The sequence below is a fragment of the Felis catus genome, chromosome B4 (genome assembly GCF_018350175.1).
Source record: "Felis catus isolate Fca126 chromosome B4, F.catus_Fca126_mat1.0, whole genome shotgun sequence".
NCBI lineage: Eukaryota > Metazoa > Chordata > Mammalia > Carnivora > Felidae > Felis > Felis catus.
The window spans coordinates 124,405,008-124,429,956 of NC_058374.1; the positions used below are offsets into that span (position 1 = coordinate 124,405,008).

Genomic DNA, 24,949 nt, shown 5'->3' on the forward strand with positions numbered 1-24,949 from the left:
TTTATTTTTATTTTAGAGAGAGAGCACAGGGGAGAGGGGCAGAGGGAGAAAGAGAGAGAGAGAGAGAGCAAGAGAATCTTAAGCAGACTCCATGGTCAGTGAGGAGTCTGACCAGGGGCTCTATCCCACAACCCTGGGATCATGGCCTGAACCTAAATAGAGTCAGATGCTCAACCGACTGAGCCACCCAGGCGTCTCTGTTTATACTTTTTAAAAATAATATGTAGTCTTGGGGCACCTGGGTGGCTTAGTCGGTTAAGCATCCGACTTCGGCTCAGGTCATGATCTCACGGTTCGTGGGTTCAAGCCCTGCATCGGGCTCTGTGCTGACAGCTCGGAGCCTGGAGCCTGCTTAGGATTCTGTGTCTCCCTCTCTCTCTCCCCTCCCCCCCCCCCACTCTCTCTCTCTTTCTCTCCCTCTCTCTCAAAAATAAATAAACATTAAAAAAATTTACAACAATAAAATAAAAAAATAAAAATAATATGTACTCTTTAAAAAATACTTAGACAATGCAGTAAATCAATTAAAAAAATCTCAGACCCAGAAATACTATTAATACTTGTATAAAATGCATATATTTATATATAAATATAATTATGTTTGTTTATGTACTTATACAAAAAAAACAAGAGCATATATATACATACTGGGTTGTAACAGTATTCCATTGTATGGAAGTTTTATAATTTTTTTTTAACCAAACCATAATTGCTAGACAGGTGATGTGGGCACAACTCTGTACGTGAACATCCAAATTCTCTCAGTCAGTAACTTAGTGATTTTAGACAACTTATTGTTGGGTCACTTTCTAGAAATGTTGCGGAAGTTGTATTGATATATATTCACTTCCACCATCAGTATATAAAGGTTCTCTCTTCCCCACACCATTCCCGGCAACGAGTCTTGCCAATATTTTATGATTTCCACCAGGATGCAGGCAAAATAAATTTTTTAAAACTTTATTTATTTACTTTGAAAGACAGAACCAGCAGGGGAGGGGCAGAGAGAGAGGGGGACAGAGGATCCGAAGCGGGCTTTGTGCTGACAGCAGAGAGCTGGATTTGGGGCTTGAACTCATGAACAGTGAAATCACGACCCGAGCTGAAGTCAGACACTTAACTGACTGAGCCACCCAGGCACCCCGTTAAAAGTTGTATCTTTCACTTAATAGGTTTTTCTAGACTGCCCCATGTTAATGCTGTCACGTGAGACATGGTACAGCCATGGCCCCAGCCCTCCCCTCACAGAGCTCAAAGACCACAGGGTTGAGAGACATTGAATAAGTAGTTCTTGGGCTCCTCGCTGGCAGCACGGAGACCGCTTGGGATTCTCTCTCTCCCTTCTCTCTCTGCCCCTACCCTACTTGTGCTCTCTCGCTCTCAAATAAGTAAACTTAAAAAAAAAAAAAAAAAAAAAGGGTTCCTGTGAACTGTGATGAGGGCAGTTATGGTTCGCATTTCTTTGATTATCCACTCAGGTCCTTAGTAAATGACATGAAAAGGGCCCGTCCGTTGAGGTTTTGTGCTGGTACAACCTCGTGTCTGTCGGCGGACCAAGGAGATGTCTGTTTTCTTTTGCCTCTGTTACCTCATGCAACGATACAGACGATGGGGCAACAAAACGCAGCGTCCCAGAGGATTTTCTAGGAGAAAAAGATGAAATCGGTTATGCTTTTCTGGCCTCATTTCTCGAACATCCTTGGAAACTTATCTATTATTAACGTCTTGAGGGCTAAACCAATCACATGGGGATGATACCCTGATGTGGCATACTTTAATTGCACAACATGGGATAAAATGATAATAATATAAAGTGATGCTGGGAACAACCGGATGGATATCTGTATGAACAAAAAATGAGCCTCCATGCTCTCCTCACACCAGACGCCAAAATTCTCCCAGCATAGGTCACAGACCCCAACGTAAGTGCTGAGACTATGTTGCTTCTCCCGTTAAACACAGGAGAAAATCTTGATGGCGTTCAGTTCGGCCAAGATTTCTCTCACAGAACACAATAACAGAAGCCATCAAAGAAACACTTGATGAAACGGACTTCAGTTTTGAAAATGCTTGCTTTTCAAAAGCACAGTTAAGAAAACAAAAAGGAGGGGTGCGGCCCAGCTGGTTCGGGGTCTGACCCTTGGTCTCAGCTCAGGTCTTGATCTCAGGGTTGGGTGGTCAAGCTCCAGCCCCAGTGTGGAGCCCACTTAAAAAAAAAAAAAAAAAACGGAAAGAAAACAAAGAGGAAAGCAGACTGAAAACAGATTTATGCAAAACATGTGTCTGAAAATGGGCTCATATCCAGAATATAGGAAGAATTTAATATCACAACTGATAATAAGAAAAGAAATAACCGTTAAAAATGGGCAAGAGATTTGAACAGATATTGCACAACAGAAGATTTGTGAATGATTAAGAAGCGCATGGAAGGGGTGCCTGGGTGTTTCAGTCGGTTGAGCGTCTGACTCTTGATTTCCGCTCAGGTCATGATCCCAGGGTTGTGGGATCAAGCCCCACATTGGGCTCCGTGCTGAGCGTGGAGCCTGCTTGGGATTCTCTCTCTCTCTCTCTCTCTCTCTCTCTCTGCCCTCCTCCCCCACTCTCTCTTAAAAAAAAAAAAAAAAGAAACACACGGAAAGATGTTCGGCATCACTAGTCATCACGGACAGGCAGTTAAGACTAACATGAGAGATTGTTACATAGTCCGGGTGGCTAAGGTTAAAAAGACTGACAGCACTATGTATTGAAGAGGATTTGAGGGATCTGGGGGCACAGCAGTCACTTTGGAGGAGAGGCAGGCCATGTCCTATAAAGGGTCCTAGTACGGGGCACCTGGGTGGCTCACGCCATTGAGTGTCTGACTCTTGATCTCAATTCAGGTCTTCAGTCAGTGTTGTGAGTTCAAGCCCCATGCTGGGCTCCACGCTGGGCATGAAGCCTACTTAAAAAAAGCGTCCTAGGTATGTGCCCAGGATTAATGAAAACATTTGTTCGCATAAACACTTGCATGCAAATGTTCTTTGCAGTGCTATTCATGTTAGCTCAAAACTGGAAATAATGCAAATGTCTGTCAACCTCTGGACGGATGATTGCGGTATGAATCTACACTATGGAATACTACTCAGCAATGAAAAAGGAACTGCATATTAAGGTGAATATTCAAAATAATTTTGTTAAGTGGAAGAAGCCAGCCATGGCAGGCTACATAGAGCCATAGAATTCTAGAAAAGGCAAAACCGTGGTGGAAGAAAGATGATCAGTGGTTGCCTGGAGCGAGGATCTGGGCAGGAGACGGACGGCCGCGGGACGAGGGGGAACTGCCCGGACCCCGGAAATGTTCTGCATCCTGATCGCAGTGATGGAGGTTATATACCGTTTGTAGTTACCTAAACTCGGCAAACCATACACCTAAGAACGGATAGGTTTTATTTGTGTGTTAAAGCCGCGAGATAAAACATCAGAAAAAAAAATTGATCTTTCTTGGCCCTCTTCAAATGCATTTTCTGCCTTGATATGATTTCTATTTTGAATTACACGTGGGAGTGAGAAATCGTAAAGTTTTCAGTGTCTTCATCTGGCCCCGGCACAAAAGCATCGGAGTCCCTTCTGGTCCTGTGTTGGTCACACTGGTCACCTGTCATCTGCTGCTCTTGTCCTCCAAGCTCCCTCAGGTCAGCGGCTCTGTGGCTTTCATGCCATGCGTGGGGCCCTGGAATCCCTGGTGACACAGGGGCCACCATGCCAGGTTCCTGCTTCCCCTGGTACAGATTCCCTCTGCCTCCCAGGGCATAGGATGGGAGGGCACTCTCACCTCCCTTCAGGAATCTCCCCCAAAGCTCTCCCTTTTTTCCCTGGCATTCTCTCTCTCCTACTGTTACATTTTTCTGCAAGAAAAGCCTTTATCAAATCCCTCAGGCTGGCGGGGGGGGGGGGAGTAATGGCCCCCATCTGGAGGCAGGGGGTGAGGGGAGACATATCTAGTGCCTGGAACATGGCCCAGCCCGAGGGAGCCCTGCGAAGGGGGGCTTCCACTGCCACCAGCCCTGAGTCGGGCATGGGGGCGGGCAGAGGGAGCGGAGCCATCATACTGGAGCTGGAGAGCTTCCTTCCAGGTCATCTGGATGGGAGTTTGGGAGTCGGGCAGGGCCCCCTGGGAAGAGGAGCAGCTCAGGAACTGGTTTCTGGGCCACGCGTGGGTGGGGAGGGTGGGTGAGGCCATGCAGGGGGCACCGGGAATGGGGAGTGTCCTAGGGTCCATCGGCCCTCTTTCCCCCCGGAAGGGCAGGAGACGAGCCTCTGGGGCCCTAAACTGGGCAGAGGGCAAAGGTAGCATCACAGAGTGAGCAGAATAATGGTGCGTATTTCTTTCCCCCACCCCTGTCTCCCTCCTCTTCTTCCTTGCTCTCTCCTTTTCTCCTTCTCTGTCTCGTCCCCTTCTCCCATCCCCTCTCCTCCTGTCCCCACCCTGGTCTAAAAAGCCTGCGAAGAAGAGTCTGCGCTCAGAGGCATGTCATGAGTAACCCACTTGTGTAGTTGCGGTTTACCTACCTGTAGAAAATCCGCACCTAAGATCGCCACATGCTGTGGGCAAGTGGTTTTGATTCCGCTCCACAAATATTTACTGTGCTCTGGTTAACTGAGCGCACTTTGTGCCCGTGGTGCCAGAGAGATGCAAACGGGCAAGGCCAGTCCTCGGAGGAGCCAGTCTGGGGCCCCTGGCTGATGTTGGCAGAAGACAAGCCCCCCTTTCCCCAGGATACTAAAGAGCTCTCTGTCTGCCCTTGCCCTGGGCCCACTCCCCTCTCCGACCAAGTGCAGAAAGGGTCACGCCGCCAGTTGTGCAAGGTCTTAAGACAGTCCATTGAAGGCGTAGTCCACAGGAGCGAGGCAGAGCCCTGCCTGCAGGTATTGGAGGGCTTGGTAAATACCTGGCGGTTCACTGCTGACGAGCTGGAATCGTGATTTCCCGTCTATTTTCCCCTTGCCTGTGAGTTTTCCAAGAGCAGCCGTCCAAATAGAACTGGTCTCCTCAACACGTTTTTCAGGACCACACCAGCCTTCGAAACGGACAGGCCCCGGTTTTGTTTGCCTGTTGTTTTCGTCCGGAGAGTAAGTCTCAAGCCTAACGTTCCACCAGGGTTTAGCCAGGTCCCAGGATGAGTACAGTGCTGGTGTGCAAGAGCCCTCGGGGTAAAAGGGAATCAGAAACATAAGGGCAAAGGAGATCTGAAGAGCAACTGGGGGTTGCAGCCAGAAAGACTGTTCCCGAAATGCTTCAGGCTCTGACCTCCTCTGATGTGGACCAGTCTGTGAGCAGTTCTGGCCGACAGACGATGAGCAGAAGTGACGTGAGCTGCTTCTGCGTGCTTCGCTGAGTTGCTCGGGCGAGACTTCCCAGAGACGTCCTCTCCTCAGGCATTGCAACCAGCATGGTTCCAGGTGGGGGCTGCTTCAGCCCCGTCCTCGAAAAATGCCACACGGACGGCTGCTGGCCCACAGCAGGCGTGGCGGAGTGAGCTGGAGTGAGGCGGGAGCCTTACTTAAGCTTCCGAAGTTGGGACTCGGTTTTCACTGCAGCCTAACCTGGCCTGTCCTGACTGCTACGCTGGGAAAACAAAAACCCCGGCTTGACAGGCAGTTCTTCCGCATCCTTGCTTCAAAGTTCAAAATATCCCATCTTCTCCCTTCTCCTCAGTCTTATCAGTCAACGCCGTGCTTTATCTGCTCAGTGTGCAGCATGTAGCATGAGTGAAAGAGGTGACAAAGTTTTGTGAGACTAGCAACCTACAGCAAACGATGACTCCGCTCCACGTAGGGAAGTTTACAGTGTGATGAGGGAGACAGATAGAACCTTTTCCCTCCCCCCTAATGTGCGTAATCACAGGCCATTAGCATTGACCTTCCCTGTGGACTTCAGAGGTGATCTAACCTAACTTTGTAGCCCAAGAAGGCATTACTTGTCCATCTCTGACTTATCTGTACCTACCCAGTGCCAGTCATTAAGCTGAGGACTGGAGACAGACAGAGGTGAGGAAAACCCGGCCTAGTGGGTATAGTGGCCCAAGAGTGGTTTGGACCTAGTGCTCAGAGCACCAAAGAGGAAAGAAGCTATTTCAGGCAAGAAATCGGGGAAGGCTTCTTGGAAGAGGTGGTAGTTTACCTACATAGCCTTACCCCTCACTGTATGCTTGGGCCACTTCTTGAGTGATTGTGGGAATGCAAAAATGGACGTTGGGCACGGCTCTCCACCTTCTCCACCATGTGGGCCAACTCAGCCCTCCATGACCCACCAGAGATGCACCTCTGATCTCTCCCTTGGCTCTGTGACTTCCCAGACTGCCTTATGCACGTCCGGACTTTTGTCCAGGTACAGTGTGGGCTCTGCCCTGGAAGGCCAGAGGCCAGGTGGGTGACCCCTCCCTGCTCTGTAAAACCGGGAGTGAAATCCCTGCAAAGAATCCCTGCCTTGGTTGGGGTGGGTGGCCATGTGTTCAACTCCCATTCCCAGGCTCCTGGGGGAGAATCACTGAAGAGTGGCTTTGCCCCGGAGCTTGTTCAGCTCCACAGCCTTTAGCAAGCAGCTCATTCACAAGTGACTACAAGTTAATACAGTACAGACCAGTTACATAAATATTGTGCTGTCACTGATTATCTTCTGTAATCAAAGGCAAGGCTGCTGACTTTGTTACTTTCCCTATCACGCGGCTCTGAGGAAAACTCTGGAGGTTGTCCACGCAGGTTTCACTGCATGTGTCTATTTACAAGTTGTGTCTCTGATGTATTGAGAAGAGGGTAATGCCCCTTGCATTCAGACCCAATAAGTATTTATCAAATGCCTATTATCTGAGCGGCATCGGAAGACATATTCTTATTTCATTATTGAGTTAATAGCAGTAATAATTTGATAATATGACACAAAAGTAGTCTTTACAATGACATCCCTCCCCCCCCCCCGCATAAATATAATTGTTGGAATTTAAATAATCCTTTAACTTTAAAAAACCCAATGTAAACTTACAAGGAAAATAAAACATGACAGCCCCTATCTCTTTGCTTACAGAAACCATGAAGGGCAGAAGAACAAGGTCTTCAATGTTGGGTAGTAGCTAAGTGGACCGTCGTAGTCGCCGATTTTCAAAAGTTAGAACGGGGTAGGTGAGCCACTGACGTCTGCACTATGAGCCTGTATCCACTTGATCGATTGTTAACCAACTTAAATGCATGGGGTTGGAAACTGTAAATTACTTCCCACAATGCAGGAAAACAACGCCATCTTTCCATTTACCTGCCAGTGCTAAGGCCGGCTGGATTTTTCCATCAGTTGTTTGAATTCGGCTGACGGTGACTTCGTGGGGGCCACCTCTCTCTTCCACCCTCTGGGACTCGTGTGCACTTGGGAGAATCTGGAGGGAGCTCTACCCTCCGGGAAGCCAGAGTTTTAAAATCCGCAAGCCAGTCCCTTTTGCCTTGTTGAGGGAGAGACTCTGCACAAATCCCCGGGAAAGCTCGGCGGTCGCCAGACCCCCGCGGGTAGTGCAGTTTCCCTAACCTTGACCCCCAAGTCAGCCGTTTCTAACCCCTTTCCAAAGCGTCGCTCGAGCCCGGGAGTGGTTTGAAAGAAAAAAAACGAAACCGCCCGTTTGAAGCTTCGGCTAAAGGGCACTCGCTCCCTGGGGGCTCAGGGGCAACTTCTCCATCACCTCGTCCAGGGATTTTAAACAATCGCGGACCACCAGCCCCCTTTACGCTCTCGGTGCCCGACTCGCTCCCTGCCACTTCCCTCCACGAACGCCGGCAGGAGTGGGTGGCAGCACCGAGGCGATTTGATTCGCATTTTCTTTTTTTCCTCCGGGTTTTGTCATGGAAACGCTGACACAACCTCCAGACGGCGGCCGAGCCCGGCCGGGGACTGAGGGCTTTTGGGACCCTGCGGGAGCGCGGCGCGCTCTCCGCACTCCCCGGGAAACAGCTGGACGCGACCAATTCCCGGGTAGGGGCGGGGGGAGCGCGACGCTCCGCCCCGGCGCTCCGGCCCCTCCCTCCTCCCGGCTCTCCGCGGGCGCCCTCCCCTCGCCGGGGGCTGCGAGTTGCATTTGGTAAAACCCAGCCCGGAATATATAGATCATTGGAGCGCAATGAAGTAGCCTTTGGAGCGGAGGGAGGGGGCCCGTCCGACAGCCACAGCGGCCAGCGCAGCAGCGGCGGCGGCGGCGGCACCACCAGCGCTCGCACCCCAGCCGCCCGGCCCGCGAGGAGGCAGCGGCGGCCGCCGGCGGGAGCGGAGGCGGCGGCGGGGAGGCGAAGAGGAGCAGCGGGAGGAGCAGGAGCGCGCAGCCGGCGGGTCCACGCATCTCGGCACTTCCAGAGCAACTCCGGCGCCTTCCGTACCCCTGCCCGGGGCTGGGGGCTCCGAGAGCGGCCGCGAAGCCCTCCCGATCGTCCCCCTCCCGAGCCCTGCCCAGCCCTTGCCCTGCGCCTCCCGGGCTCCGCTCCGCGCGGCAGGGTCCCGGCTCCTGCGCCCCGGGCGCGCCTCCCGGACACCCCGGTCCCCGCAGCCAGGACAAAGCCATGAAGCCGGCGCTGCTGGAAGTGATGAGGATGAACAGAATTTGCCGGATGGTGCTGGCCACTTGCTTGGGATCCTTTATCCTGGTCATCTTCTATTTCCAAAGTATGTTGCACCCAGGTAGGGGGCGCGTTAGCGTGGTTTTGTTGGATATTTTCTTCTCTCTCGCGCTCTCGCTCGCTCGCTGGCGCCTGGTTTCTGCCTATTCCAACCTTACCTCTTCTCCCTCAGCCACCTCGGGACTCCTTGCTGCCCGGACAGGACGAGTCGGGATGGAGAGGAGGAGAGAAGACGTGCTCTCTCTCCTCTTCTTCCTCCCGGCTCCAGGCTGGAGGATGGGAGCAAGGGGGAGCGTTTTTTTTTTTTTTTTCCTCCCTTTTTTCTTTGTGTCTCTTGTCTGTCTGTCTGCGAGGTAGCAGAGCAAGGTAGAGAGGTTGTGGGCAGCTGCTGACGTGGGGGGCCGGTTTGAAGAGAATGCAACTCCCCGCGGATGCAGCGATCCGTGGATGAAAGAGGCGCCGGGAGGCGGCCGCCCTGCGCCTGGGCGCGCTGCCTTTTCCTTGGGTTGGGGGCTTGGGGGCTAAGGGTGTGCGCCCCGGCGAGGTCGCCAGTCCCTGCTGGGGAGCCTGAGGCTCAGGCTCCCACGTGTCCGGGGCTCAGCGCCGCGCAGAGGTGTTGGGAGAGGCTTGGTGCCCCGCACTGCCTCTCCACTAGGTTGGGGAACGGGCCAGGCGCCCCTTGTTTGCCCCCGGGGTCTGGCTCCTCATTGACCTTGCGGCTGGTGTCCTGGGGCTTCCTTCACCCCGCGCCCCCACCCCAGCGGCTCTCCCGACCCTGCGCTGGTCATTGCTCCTGGGTCACGCCTTGGCCGCGGCAGTTTTGGAGGAAACTTTGGCCCGGTCCTGGACTGACCGTCAGGTTGCTTGCCCCTCTCCTGGGTTCCGAACATCTGAAGTCCCCCGGAGGGCCCCGGGGCGTGTGGCAGTGAGCCCCTCCCCCAGCCCTCTGTAGCTTAGGCAAGTTACACATCTGAAATCTGGACTGGGGGAGGATCGAGGCTCGCCCCTTCCAAAAGGCGCTAAGGAAAGTTTGGGACCTGGGGAGGGAGGGGCGCCCTCGAGCGCGGCGGCCGGGGGTTCACTGCTCGACCCCGAAGCCCAACAGGTACAAAAACCTTCCGAGGAGCCTTCGGGGTGACGCGGCTCGGCCCGGGGAGCCGTGGTATCCACACCCCCGCCTCACCCCTGGCCGGCTCCCACTGGGCCACATTGGCTCCGAAATCCTTTTCGCTTTCTTTCTTTTTCTTTTCTTTTCTTTTTCTTTTTTCTTTTCTTTCTTTTTTTTTTTTTACGCCTCCGAGTTGCCGTTCTCAGTACAGCCACAGCAATAATTTGCTTTTATAATTGCAAGGAGGGAGTTGGAAACACATTTCCTTCCAGGGAAATGGGGTTGGTTTTTTTTTCTCTTTTGCCTCCCGCGTTCTCCTTTCAGTGTGTATGTATCTAACACTTTCAGCAGACGCAGCCCCGAATTCTTCTAGCTTGCGTTTGGGTGGGTGGCAGAGGAATAAAGCTGTTCTTTCCATCAATCAGGCAAGGCTGCGGGTGTGAGATTCCTTGACAGCGTCGGGGACTGAGCGGCCCCTCTGCCCGGCTCGCCCTGGAGCAGTTGTTCAGGCGGCCAAGGATATGGTCTGACGCTACCACTGGTAACCTCAGGACATCCGAGCCAGCCTTGTAAAAGATGGCTTTTGTTTGCAGTTGGGTATTTTTAGTTTCATGTCAGCAAACTGCAGCCGTGTTTGTCTCCTCACCCAAACCGGTGGTTGGGAAACTTCTAAGGGAATTTAAAAATGGACCTCGCTTATGTTCTGGGCAGCCGGTGCGGTGGTTCCAGTGGGCAAGGCCAGACAGACAGCAGCATCCTGGAGGCCAGGCCAGACTCCGCCCCAGAGACCGGGGGACTGGGGGACGTGCAAGTGCACTGGGGCTCAACCAGTTTAAACAAAGGGCCCAGGGGTTTGGTCTAGACTTCAGATATGTGTTTAGGCCGCTTAAAATTTTGCCTGGACAGAACATGCCGGGTAATTGTCTGCAGAAATGCCAAGGACAGGACGGATATTAGTCTCCATGCGGAATGCACTTGAACTTCTCCGTACCTGTTAGTCGTCCAGGTACTGATAATACCCCCACTCGCCATGGTTTTCATGCAGCCGGTGCTTTTTCTTGTCTGAGAATTCGGAAATAACTTTCTAACCAGAGACACCAGGAAGAAGCTTGTCCTCTGCTCTCAGCCTTCGCTTCCCTTCCTGGCCCCATTTCCTTTTAAGAAATGGCATTTGCTTATTATTCATATCTATGTGAGTGTTCTCTCCTGACATGTTTTCCCAGCCCATAGCAAGTTCCACTGTCAATACCTTCTAGTGAGTGTGCGACTGAAGATGGTCCAATTGAGAGGTCTTCCTTATGTTGAATTACGTATGGTTCCACGAAAACTCCGCGCCATCAGTTTATTATGACATGGGCCATAAAAATATGCTTCGAAATCAATATTAAACATGTTCCTTTCTCCCTCCCCCCCATCTTATTAAACTTCACGGTTGATGACAGCTGATGCTAAATCTTTTGTACTACTTTGAATTTCTTTAAAACTTAGCCGGATCTCTGCTTCTTTGAGGATTTGGGGTCATTGGTGGGATGATCCTTTGGCCTGGCTGTGCAGTTTCAGTCTTGAAAGATCACCCGGGGAGAGGCATAAGGGACCACGCCATGGCACAGATTGTTGCTAAAAATTTGGAGCCCTCCGGTAGGAGTTCCACATTCCTGTATCTGAAATAGAAAAATAGTATTCCGAAAGAAATGGATTCCGGGCTTCATCGGTACCTTGAGAACACCTGGAGTGTGAGAGGTGGGGGAGAAAAAAGAAAGGAGACAGCTGGCGATGGGAGGGCTGGCTGTCTCTCCCTCGGATTCTAATCTGGGGCCCATTGTCTTCTGTACTTTTCTAGTTCCCAAGCAATTCATAAACTTGAGTAGTTGATCTTTAATTTGGTTGGAGGGTTCAGGAGAAGTGGGCCTTGTCAGTAAGGCAGCTTTCTTTAGATCTCTGACATCTGAGTTATAGTCCTTGTTTATGTCAGGTGTTTTTTTTTTTAATGTCTTTTTTTTTTTTTTTTAAGAGAGAGAGTGTGTGCACAGCTTGTGCATGAGTGGGGAAAGGGCAGAGGGAGGGAGGGAGGGAGGGAGGGAGGGAGAGAGAGAATCTTAAGCACGCTCCATGCTTAGCTCAGAGGCTGGGGGGGGGGGGGGCGCTGTGCGCTTGGTCCCATGACGGTGGGATCCTGACCTGAGCCAACATCAAGGGTATGGTGTTCAACCGACTGAACCACCCCAGTGCCCCATGATTTTATTTTTTAGTCATCTCTACACCCAGTGTGGGGCTTGAATTTACAACCCCAAGATCAAGAGCCCCGCACGCTCTACCGACTGAGCCAGCCAGGCACCCTGGGATCAGGTTTTAGCCCCATCCTAATCCCAGTGTTTTACGCAGTGCCTGACACATAGTAGGTTCCCAATAAAATAATTGCTGGGGAAAAGCACGAATAGCTCATCTCCAGAAGACCCGCTTCTCTGGTTTTCAAGAACGTTATCAAGCCTTGCCAACAATGCTGTGTCTGTGAGTCTGGGTCCGTGTGGTGGGCACCCTTCCCTGCCTTCCTGGTCTCTGAGAGCGCCCGCACACATGAATTTGGTTTAAGTCTTTGTACCCCAGGTGGAGCATTCCCGCGGCCTAGATTTGCTGCCCCGAGGTATGAGGCAGTTGGGGCACTGCTCGGTGTCCTGGGTACTGGGGGAGCTTGGCCTCCATTAGCCACTGACTCGAAGAAAGCCGTCCACAGGACAAACCCCTTTTGTGGGTGTGAGCAGCCCCTGAAGTGGGTGAGGACGGAACCACATGCTAGCGGTTTCTGCACACATTCGCGTCCATCAGCAAATGCGTCCTGTAAACGTGCGTCCTGTACAGTAAACTGTCTTGCCTACCTGCCCCGGACAGCTGGGCTTTGATGGAGCTGTGCTCTGCAAAGCAAAGGGGAGGAGGCCCCCGGGGCTGCATTTGTGCCCAGCCTGTGAAGAGAGTTCCTCCGAACCTTCCTTTTGTGTGCTCCCTAGGATTGTGGTTTTGTTCGAAATCTCCTGTTCAAAGAAAAGAAGCCTGCGGAGGAGAAAGCCTTTTCTCTCCCTTTCTCTTCCTCTCTTTTTTTTTTTCCTCCTGCCGTATGTTTACTTTCACTGTTGCCTGGGATTTCTTTGCCTTGGTCGAAGGTATTGAAAGATTATACCCTTTATTTAAAGACTTCTTGGGTTACCCCTTTGTACTTGTACTTGATTAGATTGAATGTGCAGTGCTTTTGTGTGATGATTTTAATCTAATTGTAAACATAATATGTGCTCATTTTAGGAAATTTAGGAAGTGTAGAAGAGAAACCATCATTTAGTATTCCACCACCCAGAGGCAACAGGTGCTTTATTCTATGTATTATAGAATATATATGTTAAAAAAAGTTGAGATTATATCATGCCTTTTGTACCTGTTTTGATGTATTTTAGACAAGTGCATCATTATGGTGACTAGTTATTATGTTTAAAGACAACATTTAACCTCAACCTTTTTAATCTATAGATTTGCATATGTCTCTGCCGTCCCCCCGCCCCGCCCCCCGCCCCACTTTGCAGGATGTCAGTCCTGTATCATTTTTATTACTTTTTTTTTTAAACTGCACAAGAATCTTTTTGCTTTTACATGAAATGAATTTGGACTCACCAGTTTGTAGGGCCGGTTCTTAGGTTATCTCTCTGGCGTTTCCTTTTGCAAAGGCAGCAGGAGGGTCTCAAGTAGGAGACTGTTACGAATCCTGAAAGCAGCATTAAATAACTGAAGGCTAAGACCTGTCCAGTATGGGGACTCCCTTTGGTGGTTGAAACGTTTGCACCTCGGTGAGACATTGTCATGGCCGCGTTAAGAGGAGACAGATACACATAGGCAGTTTCCTCCAACAGTCACAGCCACTGCCCAGGAGCTCTCATCTCATTGCTTTCTGAAATAAAAGTGGTGGTCAGCGGAGGGGTGGCTGGAGATGTCCGTGGGGCAGGGGACGTGGGGATCCATCCTGTAGCAGTAGGGGCTGCGGTTTAGATTTATCTGGTTGGAAAGCCATTTTGCTCATGACCAGCTCTATCAGCACAGCCGTTTGAAAACAGGAAGTCAAACACTTACAAGTTCAGGCCCCACCCTTTCCCCCCTCTTAAAATCCACCCACAAGACCCACCTCCTTAACCTGGGGAGGGTAGGTGAAAAAGGCCTTGTGAAAGTCATCGCCAGCAGGCATGTAAGCCCAAATTCTTGGAAAAACCAGCATTGTTTTGCGTACTCATTTTTTTCTTTTTCATTTCTTTTCTCTTGAATTTCGAGACCCTGTCTTTATCACAAGTGAAGAGGAAGGCACATCTTCCTCTGAGGTCATTGAATAGTCTGATCTGTCAATTAAAAATTCCCGGAAGCTTATTTGACGCATCTGAGATCAAATATGATTGATCAAAATTTACAAGCTGAGTTGTGCTTTTTTTTTTTTTTTCTCTGTCTCTTGTCTTTCTCTCTTCTACTCGGTGCCAGGCCCTGGAGGTGGGTCTAGGCACTTGGGGGATTCAGTATGGATTTTGGCCCCCAGGGAACTTACAGCCAGACTTGAAGCAAATGCAGAAGTAAAAAAAAAAAAAAAAAAAAGTAGGCCTGTCAGGTGGTGTGGAGAAAAACAAAGCAGGGAGAGATAGATGGGGGGCGGGGCTTGCATTTGAATATAAAGGTAGTTAGGGAATGCCACTGGTGGGATGACCTTGGAGAGCAGAGACCTCAGGGAAGGGAAGGAGCCATCCACGTGTCCATCCCAGGGAGAATGTTCCAGGCATAGAGCAGCAGAGGCCTGCCCCTGAGGTGGGAACTTGCCAGACAGGCAGCACTGAGTGTTCAAAGCAGAGGGAAGGGGCGGGAGCAGAGTCTGCTGCGGGGCCTGGGGCAGGCTGGGCGGGAGGTGAGGAAGCTTCTTACTTGCACCTTTATCTTTGGGCAGCTGGTCCTGAGCTTTGGTAAAGGGGTCACTGCACTAATCCCGTTTCTCCTCACCCCGCCCCCCCCCCCCCCCCCAGACCACAAAGTGGTAAAAGAGATTTGAGAAACATTTTAACGGAACTGGTGTTGGGCAAGTCTTCAACAAAACGTTCGGGGTGCGATCCATGGCATTCACGACTACAAAGCGCGGTCGCACCCTGACTTCTGCGGACACTCAGTAAGGGCGTAGAGAGGGACTGGGTTGGGGGCTTGGTGATTTGGACGTGGAAGGCCTGGGTCCTGGGGCGGGGCTCCTCTGCTCCCTAACCCCATCAATTACCGTATTCCCTCCATTCTGAGAGACTCATTTTTTTTCGCAATTTCGTAGCGATGACCTTTGACGGTGTCGTCATCGATGGCTTCTTGGCACCGTGCCATGCTTCTGTGGCCAGGCTTGTTCTTTCTCATTGGGACACAGAGTGGCCATTGTCTTAGAGTTGATGCCCTCGGAGGCGGCCACCTCTGTAAATTGGGAAGGTACTTTTTGCAAACCACGGCACACCCCGTGACCTTAGTAAGGTGATGGGAAAGGGCATCCCCCTAAGACGCAGGCTCCAGGTGAGGGCCCAGAAGTGCCTGATCAGCCCTGACTGTGGGCTTCGTGAAGGCTTGGCCAGCACGTAGGCCCATAAGCCTTTTCTGCTGTGCCTGCGGGAGCTCGTACCCATTTTCAGAGGCTTGGGGCTTGCAGTTCATATCTCTCTTACGTTAACTGATAGGGGTCGGGAAGAGCCCGAATGGGAAGGGTGGCGAAGTGACTTATTTAACCCGGGGCTCGACCCTGGAAGTTCCAACAGAAATAGGTGTAGATGTTTCTTGGGGAGACTATCACAGTGTGGATTTTAGTTTCTTTCATGGCCACTGAGCTCACGTGGCCTTTATAATTTCTCTGGCCCTTTAGAAATGTAGTTGTTTGTTCGCGTGCATGCCTTCTTCTTTAGATTTATCAGGGCACGGATTCTGTCTCTGAGGTTGGCCCAGAGGTCCTTCGGAAACATTTCAAGAGTAAACATTTCAAGAGTAAACAAGAGTAAACATTTCATCTCAAAGACACCTGTTCCCTCCTGTCCCCTCCTTACCTGAATGTCTAGAGCCCAGAGGGAAGAGCTGGGCTGCTTTGCCAGGCCCAGACAGCTTCCGGGTGGTCTCTTCCATTTGTCCTCTAAATCTCTCTGCTCTCCTGCTCTACTAGGATTCGGAGTTCAGAGCTGGAACTAAAAAATGGTCTAAGTGTTTTAAGCAGAGGGTATTTAATGGAGGGGATCTGGTGCTTATGAAATTGCTGGGGGCAGCTGGAGGCATAGGGCTCTCCGCTGAGTCTGCAGGAAGGAGCCCCAGTTGATAGTACATGTAATTATTTGTGAACAAATCTATATTGGCTGCTCCAAACCGACCCCCCAGGAGTGCAGCTGTCTGTCTCCAAGACTGTCCCGGAACTCCTGAGTCTGAGAACAAACTGAGGCTACTGAGAACCAGGGATCAGAAATCCTGGTTCCAGCGTTGGAATGATTCCCCACTGCAGCTGCCTCTTGACACCCAGAAGGACAGAGGGAGGACCTTGTCATGCTGTTGTAAAACCTCTCCTGTCCCCATCACCACATTAGCCTGCGAAAAACCGCCCAGAAGGCAGGAAGTTGGTCTCTGCCTCATGTCTTTTTTTTTTTTTTTAAGTATATGTATGTATGTATGTATGTATGTATGTATTTAGAGAGAATGCAAGTGGGGGAGGAGCAGAGAGAGAGAGAGAGAGAGAGAGAGAATCCCAAGCAGTCTCTACACCGTCACCGTCGAGCCCAGTGTAGGGCTCGAACTCATGAACTGTGAGATCATGACCTGAGCTGAAACCAAGAGTCAGATGCTCATCCAACTGAGCCATTCAGGTGCCCCTCACGTCTGCTTTCTAAGTCTTGAGTGAGTGCTTCTGTTTGGGGAAACCAAATTCACAGCCAGAACCCTGGCTTCAAGAAAGCCTGGCCAAGTATGGCTTTTGCAGCGTAAGAAGGCCTTCTAGAAGAAGGGGTAGTGGAATGGATGATGAGCAAACATCCACAGTAGTCCACCACACATTGGTACACTGTTGGTGAAGCATCCTTGAGGAGTCATTCCCAATATGTTTTGTTTATAGATAATTTATATGTATTACCACCGTCATCTAAATATCCAGCATGAGGATATTTCTAAACTTGCTACGAGTAGTGATTGTAAAACCACAAGTTCATTATCCTCTGGTTAATTCTGTTGGCCGACACCTTTGCACTCCGATTCTGCCGTCCTTTTTACCTTGTAACGTGGCAGATGGAGACTCGGAGGAGTGTGTGCGCATTGTGAGTATTCGTGCGCTGTGGTTTCTTGGCGGGGATCTTTCTAAGCCTCCATTCCATTTTGTGAGGCTTGGTTTAGGTGAAAGTAGATAATATAATCTGTACACCTACTTACGATTCGTTGTAAATGGCGAGCCATGAAATATGCCGGAGCAATGAGATCACGGAAACAGCCACAGAGTCCCTTCACCTTGTGGCTCTCCATCGTCCTCCTCATGACACCAGTGTTTCTTTTTTTCTTTAGAGAGAGAGAGAGAGAAAGAGAGAGAGAGAGATTGAGCGGGGGAGAGGGGCGGAGAGAGAGAGATTGAGCAGGGGAGAGGGGCGGAGAGAGAGAGAGATTGAGTGGGGGAGAGGGGCGGAGAGAGAGAGATTGAGCGGGGGAGAGGGGCGGAGAGAGAGAGAGATTGAGTGGGGGAGAGGGGCAGAGGGAGAGGGAGAGAGAGAGTCTAAAGCAGACTCCACACTCAGCACAGAGCCTGACGTGGGGCTCTATCCCACAACCCCTGAGCCGAAATCAAAGGTCAGACACTGACTCACCTGAGCCACCCAGGCACCCTCACCTGTGTTTCACAAAAGGCATGTTAAGTTGTTACGATGGGTTACGTGGAAGTGTTTGTGTTGATTTCTATTTTCAACATTAAAGGTCTTTTTTTAGACTAAATATGAATGAAAGACGTAGCGTTGCCTTCCCAGGGCCCTAGTGTCCACTAGACTTTGGAACTCCAGGTCTGGACTTGTCGCGAGTATAACCCGTGACTGTTAGGCCCGCCACAGCCAACTTTGGGTCAGGGTGCTAGTAACCTCGTGCTTGGTCTGGTAGTGGGGAGTCCGAGTCTGACTGTAGGTAAGGAGGACAGGTAGCACTGAGATCTCCAGTATCACCTGAAGTTCGTTTCTGACTCCGGCAGGTTCGGGTAGGGATAAAGAAACCTGGTAATGTGGGTGTTGAAGTCCATTTCAGTCTTGTGAGTGGTTATCCTAAACGCCTCGGGAAGAAAACCCACAAAGGCAACTCAAGTTGGAACAGGCTGGTGACTGGGCTTCTGCCTGAAGCTGTTAACTTCAAAGAATCCTAGAAGGGGGAAGACACAAAGGCCCCTCCAAGGGAGTATTGTCATATCACACTTTACATCTCTTAACGGTTGACGCATTTTCCCTTTATTGTCATCGTCCGGTGGTCATTCGCTATAGAGAAAAGAGCACAGAATTCGCTATAGAGAAAAGAGCACAGAATTTGCGGTGTAGAGACCAGCTTTTGGACCTTGGCCACCTACTGTATCCATTGGACATCACTCAAGATGTTTTTGTTGAATGCTTGTTAAGCGTTAGGCTTTGTTCGGGGGCTGGAGATATGACAGGGACACAGACAAAAATGCATGTCCTCGCGGTGCATTCTCCTCGGGGAAGACACAATAATCAAATGCATGTTTAAAACATAGAGTATGTTTGATGATGACAAGTGCTACAGAAGGACAGTAAGGCAAGGAAGGAGGATATGAAACCGAAGCAGCCTGGGGACTGCAGTTTGCAGTAGGGATGCCCAGATGAGGCCTCCCTGAGAAAGTGGCTTTCTTTAAAGATAGAAGGAGATGAGCCAGGGAAATAATACAGGTATTTATTGAGTACTAGTTCTGAAGGTCGACCTGGGCCAGGTATTTAATATGTTATTTCGCAGAACTTACAAGGTACACACGGTTATTATCATCACATGTTATAAGGGGGCAAACTGAGGCATAGAGAATATCACTCATCCGAGGTCACATTGAGAGGACTGAGGCACCATGGCTGTCTAAGATCTGTTGCTCTGGATATCTAGTAGGGGCTCTCTGTTGGGGGTTGTGCCCTCCCCCACGATAATACAGGTATTTATTGAGTACTAGTTCTGAAGGTCGACCTGGGCCAGGTATTTAATATGTTATTTCGCAGAACTTACAAGGTACACACGGTTATTATCATCACATGTTATAAGGGGGCAAACTGAGGCATAGAGAATATCACTCATCCGAGGTCACATTGAGAGGACTGAGGCGCCATGGCTGTCTAAGATCTGTTGCTCTGGATATCTAGTAGGGGCTCTCTGTTGGGGGTTGTGCCCTCCCCCACGTTTGGAAATGTGTCGGGATGCTCTTGATTGTCTCTAGGACTGATGACATCAGTCTTGTTGGCAGGGCTAAGGATGCTAGACATCCTGCAAAGGATGGAATCTTTCCGCCCATCAGAGTCATCTTGCCCAAATGCCAATAATGCTTCTCCTTGAGAAATTCCTCAAGACTCTTCAGGCTTGAACAGCGTCTGGCGTAGTACCTGGCCACACCCCACAACTTGGGCAAGTGCCTGGCAAATTATAGCCACTTAATAATGGATTGAAAGACCGAGTGAAAGTCATAGCCTCAGAGATTTGGTCCCCTCCTTTGCCAAGTGAAGGTAGTAATATTACTTCTCCAACCTCGTGGTGGGGGTGAGGATTAAATGAGAAACTAGATGGGAAAATGCCTTGAAAATGGATGCAGACACTGTGCACACAGATTGTCAGAGTAAATGCACTGCGGTTTCTCATTCTGAGATATTCATCTTCACGTTTACAAAAATGCTGTCGTATTTCATTCTGTTTGATACCTGAGCAGGTGTTTATCCGTTCCTTATGTCTGCCCTGCACTGTGAGGTTTACTAAGAGGGTCCTGCTTCCAGACTGCTGTATCTTCTTTCTTTCTTCTTTTTTTTTTTTTTAAAGTTTATTTATTTACTTTGAGAGAGACAGAGTGAGTGGGTGAGGGGCAGAGAGAGAGGGAGAATCTCCAGCAGGCTCCGAGCTGAGAGCGTGGGGCTTATGAACCTTGCGATCATGACCTGAGCCAAAGTCAAGAGTTGGACACTTAACCGACTGAGCCACCACCCAGGTGCCCCTGAGTACCTCCTTTCCGTCTGCACTAACCCCCCTGTCTGCTGTTGCCGGCTCACCTCCCCGCCAAGGCCAAAACTGAGCTCTGCCTCGGTGGCGCGTTTTACAAAAGCAGAGTTTATTTGGTGAAAACTCAGCTTTGCGGTTTCATGCTGCATGCAGAGGCCATAGCTTTCCCCCACCGACCAACCCCTCAGGTTCTCATTAACTTTAAAAGGTGGCGTTTGAAAAATAAAACACAGGGCACTGTCAGTGCCATTTCTGAAAGCTGAACTCAGGAGGATAAAAAGTTTTGGAAAAATAGCCGTTGTTCAGTGGCAGCCCTTGGGTGAGCCGAGGTTGGGTGGCTTAGTGCACAGGACAGAATCGATTGGCCTTTGTCACCACACTTGAACCTGTTGTGGGCAGAGGAGGACCGTATGGCTTCTTCTCGCACAGGGACCAGTCACCCTCTGTGAGCCTGGTGGAGCTGCCCCTGGGGGATGGCATTCATAGTGGGGGCAGAGGCCCTCTCTGCCGTGGTCACCAGAGAAGGTGCTGAAATTTAGTTCAAAGGCTGTAATCCTGATTTGGGCGAGGCCAAGGTGTATTTGGTGCCCTTCCCTGCCCCACCCCTTACTTTCCTGGAGACAGTCCCGCGGGGCTTGATAGCCACGGGGTAGGGGTGGGGGTCCATCAATGCTCGGGGTTCTTTACAAGTTGAAGAGTCTATCTTTTTAGGCACTGGACCCTCCAAATGAACTTTCCACCTCACCCGACTATTGATTTAGATTAGTGGTTCTCAGCTGGGAACAATTTTGCTCCCTTCTCTCTCCCACTGCAAGGGACCTTTCGCAATGTCTGGAGAGAATTTGGTTGTCACACCTGGGGGCGGGGGTGTCCTACTGGCATCTAGTGGGGAGAAGCCAGAAATGCTGTTAAACATCCTACATGTGCTGGATGCCTCCTCCCTCCCCCCCCCCCCCCCCCCCCCCGCCTCCACCCCCTGCTCCCCACCAACAAAGACTAATCCAACCCACAGTGGCAATAGCTGGGACACTCTTATTCAGATTCTGTAGTTTTTTGATGCCTTATTAAGAACAACACATGGGGCACCTGGGTGGCGCAGTCGGTTAAGCGACCGACTTCAGCCAGGTCACGATCTCGCGGTCCGTGAGTTCGAGCCCCGCATCAGGCTCTGGGCTGATGGCTCAGAGCCTGGAGCCTGTTTCCGATTCTGTGTCTCCCTCTCTCTCTGCCCCTCCCCCATTCATGCTCTGTCTCTCTCTGTCCCAAAAATAAATAAACGTTGAAAAAAAAAAATCTTTAAAAAAAAAGAACAACACATACAGCATAAGTAAGTGCTCATTTGCTGAGTACCTACTATGTGTCAGCGTGCTAACTGCTTTACTTGGATTATCACCGTTAATCTTTGCGATCTTGTGAGCGTTTCCCTGTTCCGTTGTACAGATGAGCAATGCTCGCCGTTACGCTCCGTTTACCTGTTCTTGCTTTCAGCTAATTAGGTCAGGAGGTAATTTGTTTATAAGGACCTTCCGCTCAGCTGCAGACTCTAAGCGGAACATTCAGTGATAGCCTCTTCTCTTCTTACCCTACACTCTATCCCGGGGTGAGCTCATCCCCTCTTGGGACCCGTGCTGTCAGCTGTGTTCAGGTGACACTTCTCACTTCAACTTGGATGTATCCTGAGGTCAAAGTGCAGTTCATATGTTACCTCCCGTGTAAAATCTTCATCTGCCCTCTCGGTCAGATGAAGGAGGTGGACGGCCTTCCTCTGCGCCCCGTGGTACTTTGTGCGTGCGCACTTCTGTTATTACACACTCTGGCGTATTGGGTCATCGAGGGCAGGCTGTGTCTTGTTCAGCCCAGTACCTCAACATCTGACTAGAGCCTGGTGTGGAGAAGTTGTCCCAGGCCGTTCAGGCCGCTGCCACAAAGTGCCACAGACTGGGTGGCTTGTAAACAACTAGAATTAACTTCTCACAGCACTGGAGGCTGGAAGCTTAAGAGCAAGGTGGCAGGATGGTTGGGTGATGGACCTCTTCTGGGGCACAGACTTCTCGTTGTAGTTCCACGTGGCGGAAGGGGTGAGGCAGCTCCCTGGGGCCTTCTAGAAAGGCACCAATCCCATTCACGAGGGCCCCATCCTCATGACCTAATCACCTTCAAGGGCTCCACCTCCTAATGTCATCACCTCGGGCATATGTTTCCAATGTATGCCTTTTGGGGGGAGGACACAAACATTGGGACCATAGCAACAGTCACTCAGTCAATATTTATTGAAAGAATGAAGACATTGATGCCGATGGGTAAACAAGAAGAAAATCCCGCTAATGAAGGTGGTGAGTGTGGAGTTTTCAGCCATTGTCGTGGCCGATTAGGTTTTCAGTTTGTGCAGTGAGTGAGCAGTCATGGAAGAGAGCAAAGAACAATTCATTTAGCAACTCATTTAACGATTCATTTGGCTAGGTGTAGACCCAGCCAAAAAATGAGCAACTTTTGAAGACGTGGTTGTTAGGTACCGTAGCCACGATGGTAAACCGGTATGTCCCGGGAAGGGATCTGCTGGTCCACCCGGAATGGGAGAGCGCCTGGAACAGGACCCTTCTAGGACAGCATTGTCCAGCCAGAATATACTGTCAGCTGTGTGTGTAACTTTAAATTTCCCCGTAACCACATTGAAACAAAGTAAAGAAACAGAAAAAAAATAAACAGTTGAAATTAATATCTAAAGAATCCTTTTAACAAGCAATGAATATTACAAATTACTGAGATCTTACATTTTTGCACTAAGTCTCTGCGCTAAGTGTGTATTTTACGTTTACAACACATCTCGATTCGGACTAGCCTCATTCCACGTGTTTGTGGCTTCCACATTGGCTAGTGCTACTCTGAAGGGTTAGAACGCCCCTTTCCCCTTTATTTAAGGCATGTTTTACTTCCTGGGTTTAAGCTGTACCCTCTGGGACTCTAGGCGTTAAATAAGAGATGTTAGCTGTGGAATCAGATATGCGTCACTCAAGTCATTTCAGGCCTCTAAAATACGTGGAGTCTTCTGGTTAGTCAAATGCCGCCTGAACCTTGACCTTCCCAGTGAGATCCTAACAAACTCTGTAACGTAGAGAGAGAAGGTTATCAACTCCATTCCACAGATGAGGCAGTGGAAACTCAGAGGGGTTCAGGGAATTGCTTACGTTTGGTTTGAAATGATTCTAACACAAACGTCTGAGTGCAAAGGCGGGCCCAACATTCGTTCTGTTGGGGTGGACAGAATGCACATGATTAACTGTCTACGGGGCCAAATGTGGTTAGGGTTACAAAGAGAGACAAACAGCTCAGGACAGGGTGGGGGGATTGTTGATTTAGAGTGGGGGTGTTGAGGAGAGCTTCATAGGAGAGGTGGTGTTTGTTGTGCCCAGGAGGATGAGTAGAGAATTGCTAGGGAATATGAGAGAAGGGGAGGAAAGACATTCCAGGTGAGGGCACTCACCAAATCAGAACAGGGGTGAGGTGGGAAGGAGAGTGATATCTGGGAACACAGGAGGCTCCAGGGTGGAGAGGGGAGTCGACACTGGACTTGGAGGGCTCTGAAGGCTCTCAGGTTTGAACTTTGTTCTTGGGACCTGGGAGCCATAGAAGGTTGAAGGTCTCTTGTTTTTCAGATGATGAAATTCAAGCTCCATTTAATTAAACTCTTTGGTTTCATTTGAAGGGCAGAAGTTTTCAATGCACTTTCTCAAATGAACTCGGGCCATTTTGAAGTCGTTTCTATTATTATCATTAATGGGAGGTAGGAAGATTATTCATGAATGTCTAAAGTGCGAAGTAAAGAATAGCTTAAAAGCACTCTGTGATGGGATTTAAAACTCCGCTGTTTGCTTTGCTCGTGCCAAAATTAGAGGCCGTGAAGGTTAAGTTTCAGTCTCTCAGTTGCTAATGGTGCCCTGGGTTCACTCTGAGAGGCCCTGGAAGAAGCGGTAGGTGAAAGGGAAAGTGTGTAAATAGTCACAGGGAGAATTTCTCCCTCCAGTGTGAGCCCCTGGGTCTGTCTGGGGTCAGGATGCAGCTGTGGGCGGTCCTAGAGAGGCAGTGTAGACTGGAGAATCAAGTGGGCCGCTTCCCCCTGGGAGCCAAGACGCAGGGGTCAGGCTCCGCCCCCCCCCCCCCCCCCCCCAACCAGGAGGCTTGCCCTGTGGGCTGTGTGTGGGGTCCGGTTTCATTGTCCCCCTGAGAGATGCTACCCTTAGTAATCTTCATTTCAAAAGGCCCCCTCTTTTTACCATTCCACTCCTGGGCTGTGGGAGAGACGACGGGTTAATTGCAGAGCTCACACACAGCATAAAAAGGCATCTCTGGCTTTCAGAATCACTTCTGGGGGGCATTGTGCTTGCTACAAAGCTGAGGGCTCCCTTCATTTTCTCTACTAGACTGTATCACTTGGCACCCATTGATAAATATCCTAGAGCTGGTCTCCACATAGGGATTTGATCCCCTTTTTGTCCCCCTTTGATCCCCCTTTTCCCGTTAAAACAACAACACACAGAACTTTCCAAAAGGCTTAATTTTTTTAAAAAAGTGATATAATGGTGTAGACGTGCATCATTGTTGAAGGGGGGCGTGCGGCCATGCACACGGCAGGGGCCTCTGGGTGTACACTTGGCGAACTTGTGAGGATTTAGGGATTAAGGATTGGAAGGTCTCACGAAGGCAGTGCTTATTATTGGAAGTCTGTGCGAAAGTACCGGAATGGAGATTATTTTGAAAACGGAAGAATTAGATAGTGAAGCCTTTCATGAGCCCAGGTTTTATGTACGGACGGCTTTCTGCATAATTTTATTATTCAAAAATGGAGGCCCAGCTGTGAAATCAGAAGCCGAACAGGCCATCCTTTGGCTACGTGCAATAGAGCAGCTTTTGTTGGGAAGGTGTGAGCCGTGCATGAAAGACGATTATGTGCTTAAAAATATTAACTAGTAGTAGTGGCCTTGCTCATTTTAG

The 24,949-nt window shown here is 50.1% G+C and overlaps 1 protein-coding gene and 1 long non-coding RNA gene across 5 annotated transcripts in view; one reads left to right on the forward strand and one right to left on the reverse strand.

The window, feature by feature from the left end:
- Positions 1–1,578: 1,578 nt before the first annotated feature.
- On the reverse strand, positions 1,579–13,828 carry LOC109501755. Its single transcript, XR_002160018.3, has 2 exons — positions 13,388–13,828; positions 1,579–1,643 (listed from the first exon to the last, which is right to left on the reverse strand). It is a non-coding gene; the product is annotated as an uncharacterized LOC109501755 (long non-coding RNA).
- The window catches only part of CHST11 (carbohydrate sulfotransferase 11), a 267,881-nt gene continuing 249,967 nt past the window's right edge, over positions 7,036–24,949 (forward strand). Inside the window, exon 1 of one of the 4 annotated variants that reach the window (XM_045062253.1) lies at positions 7,036–8,686. In XM_045062253.1, the coding sequence (XP_044918188.1) occupies positions 8,569–8,686 (118 nt within the window). In that variant the 5' untranslated portion in view covers positions 7,036–8,568. The remainder of the gene's footprint in view (positions 8,687–24,949) is intronic. The other 3 variants (XM_045062254.1, XM_011284184.4, XM_011284185.4) reach the window with 3 other exon arrangements.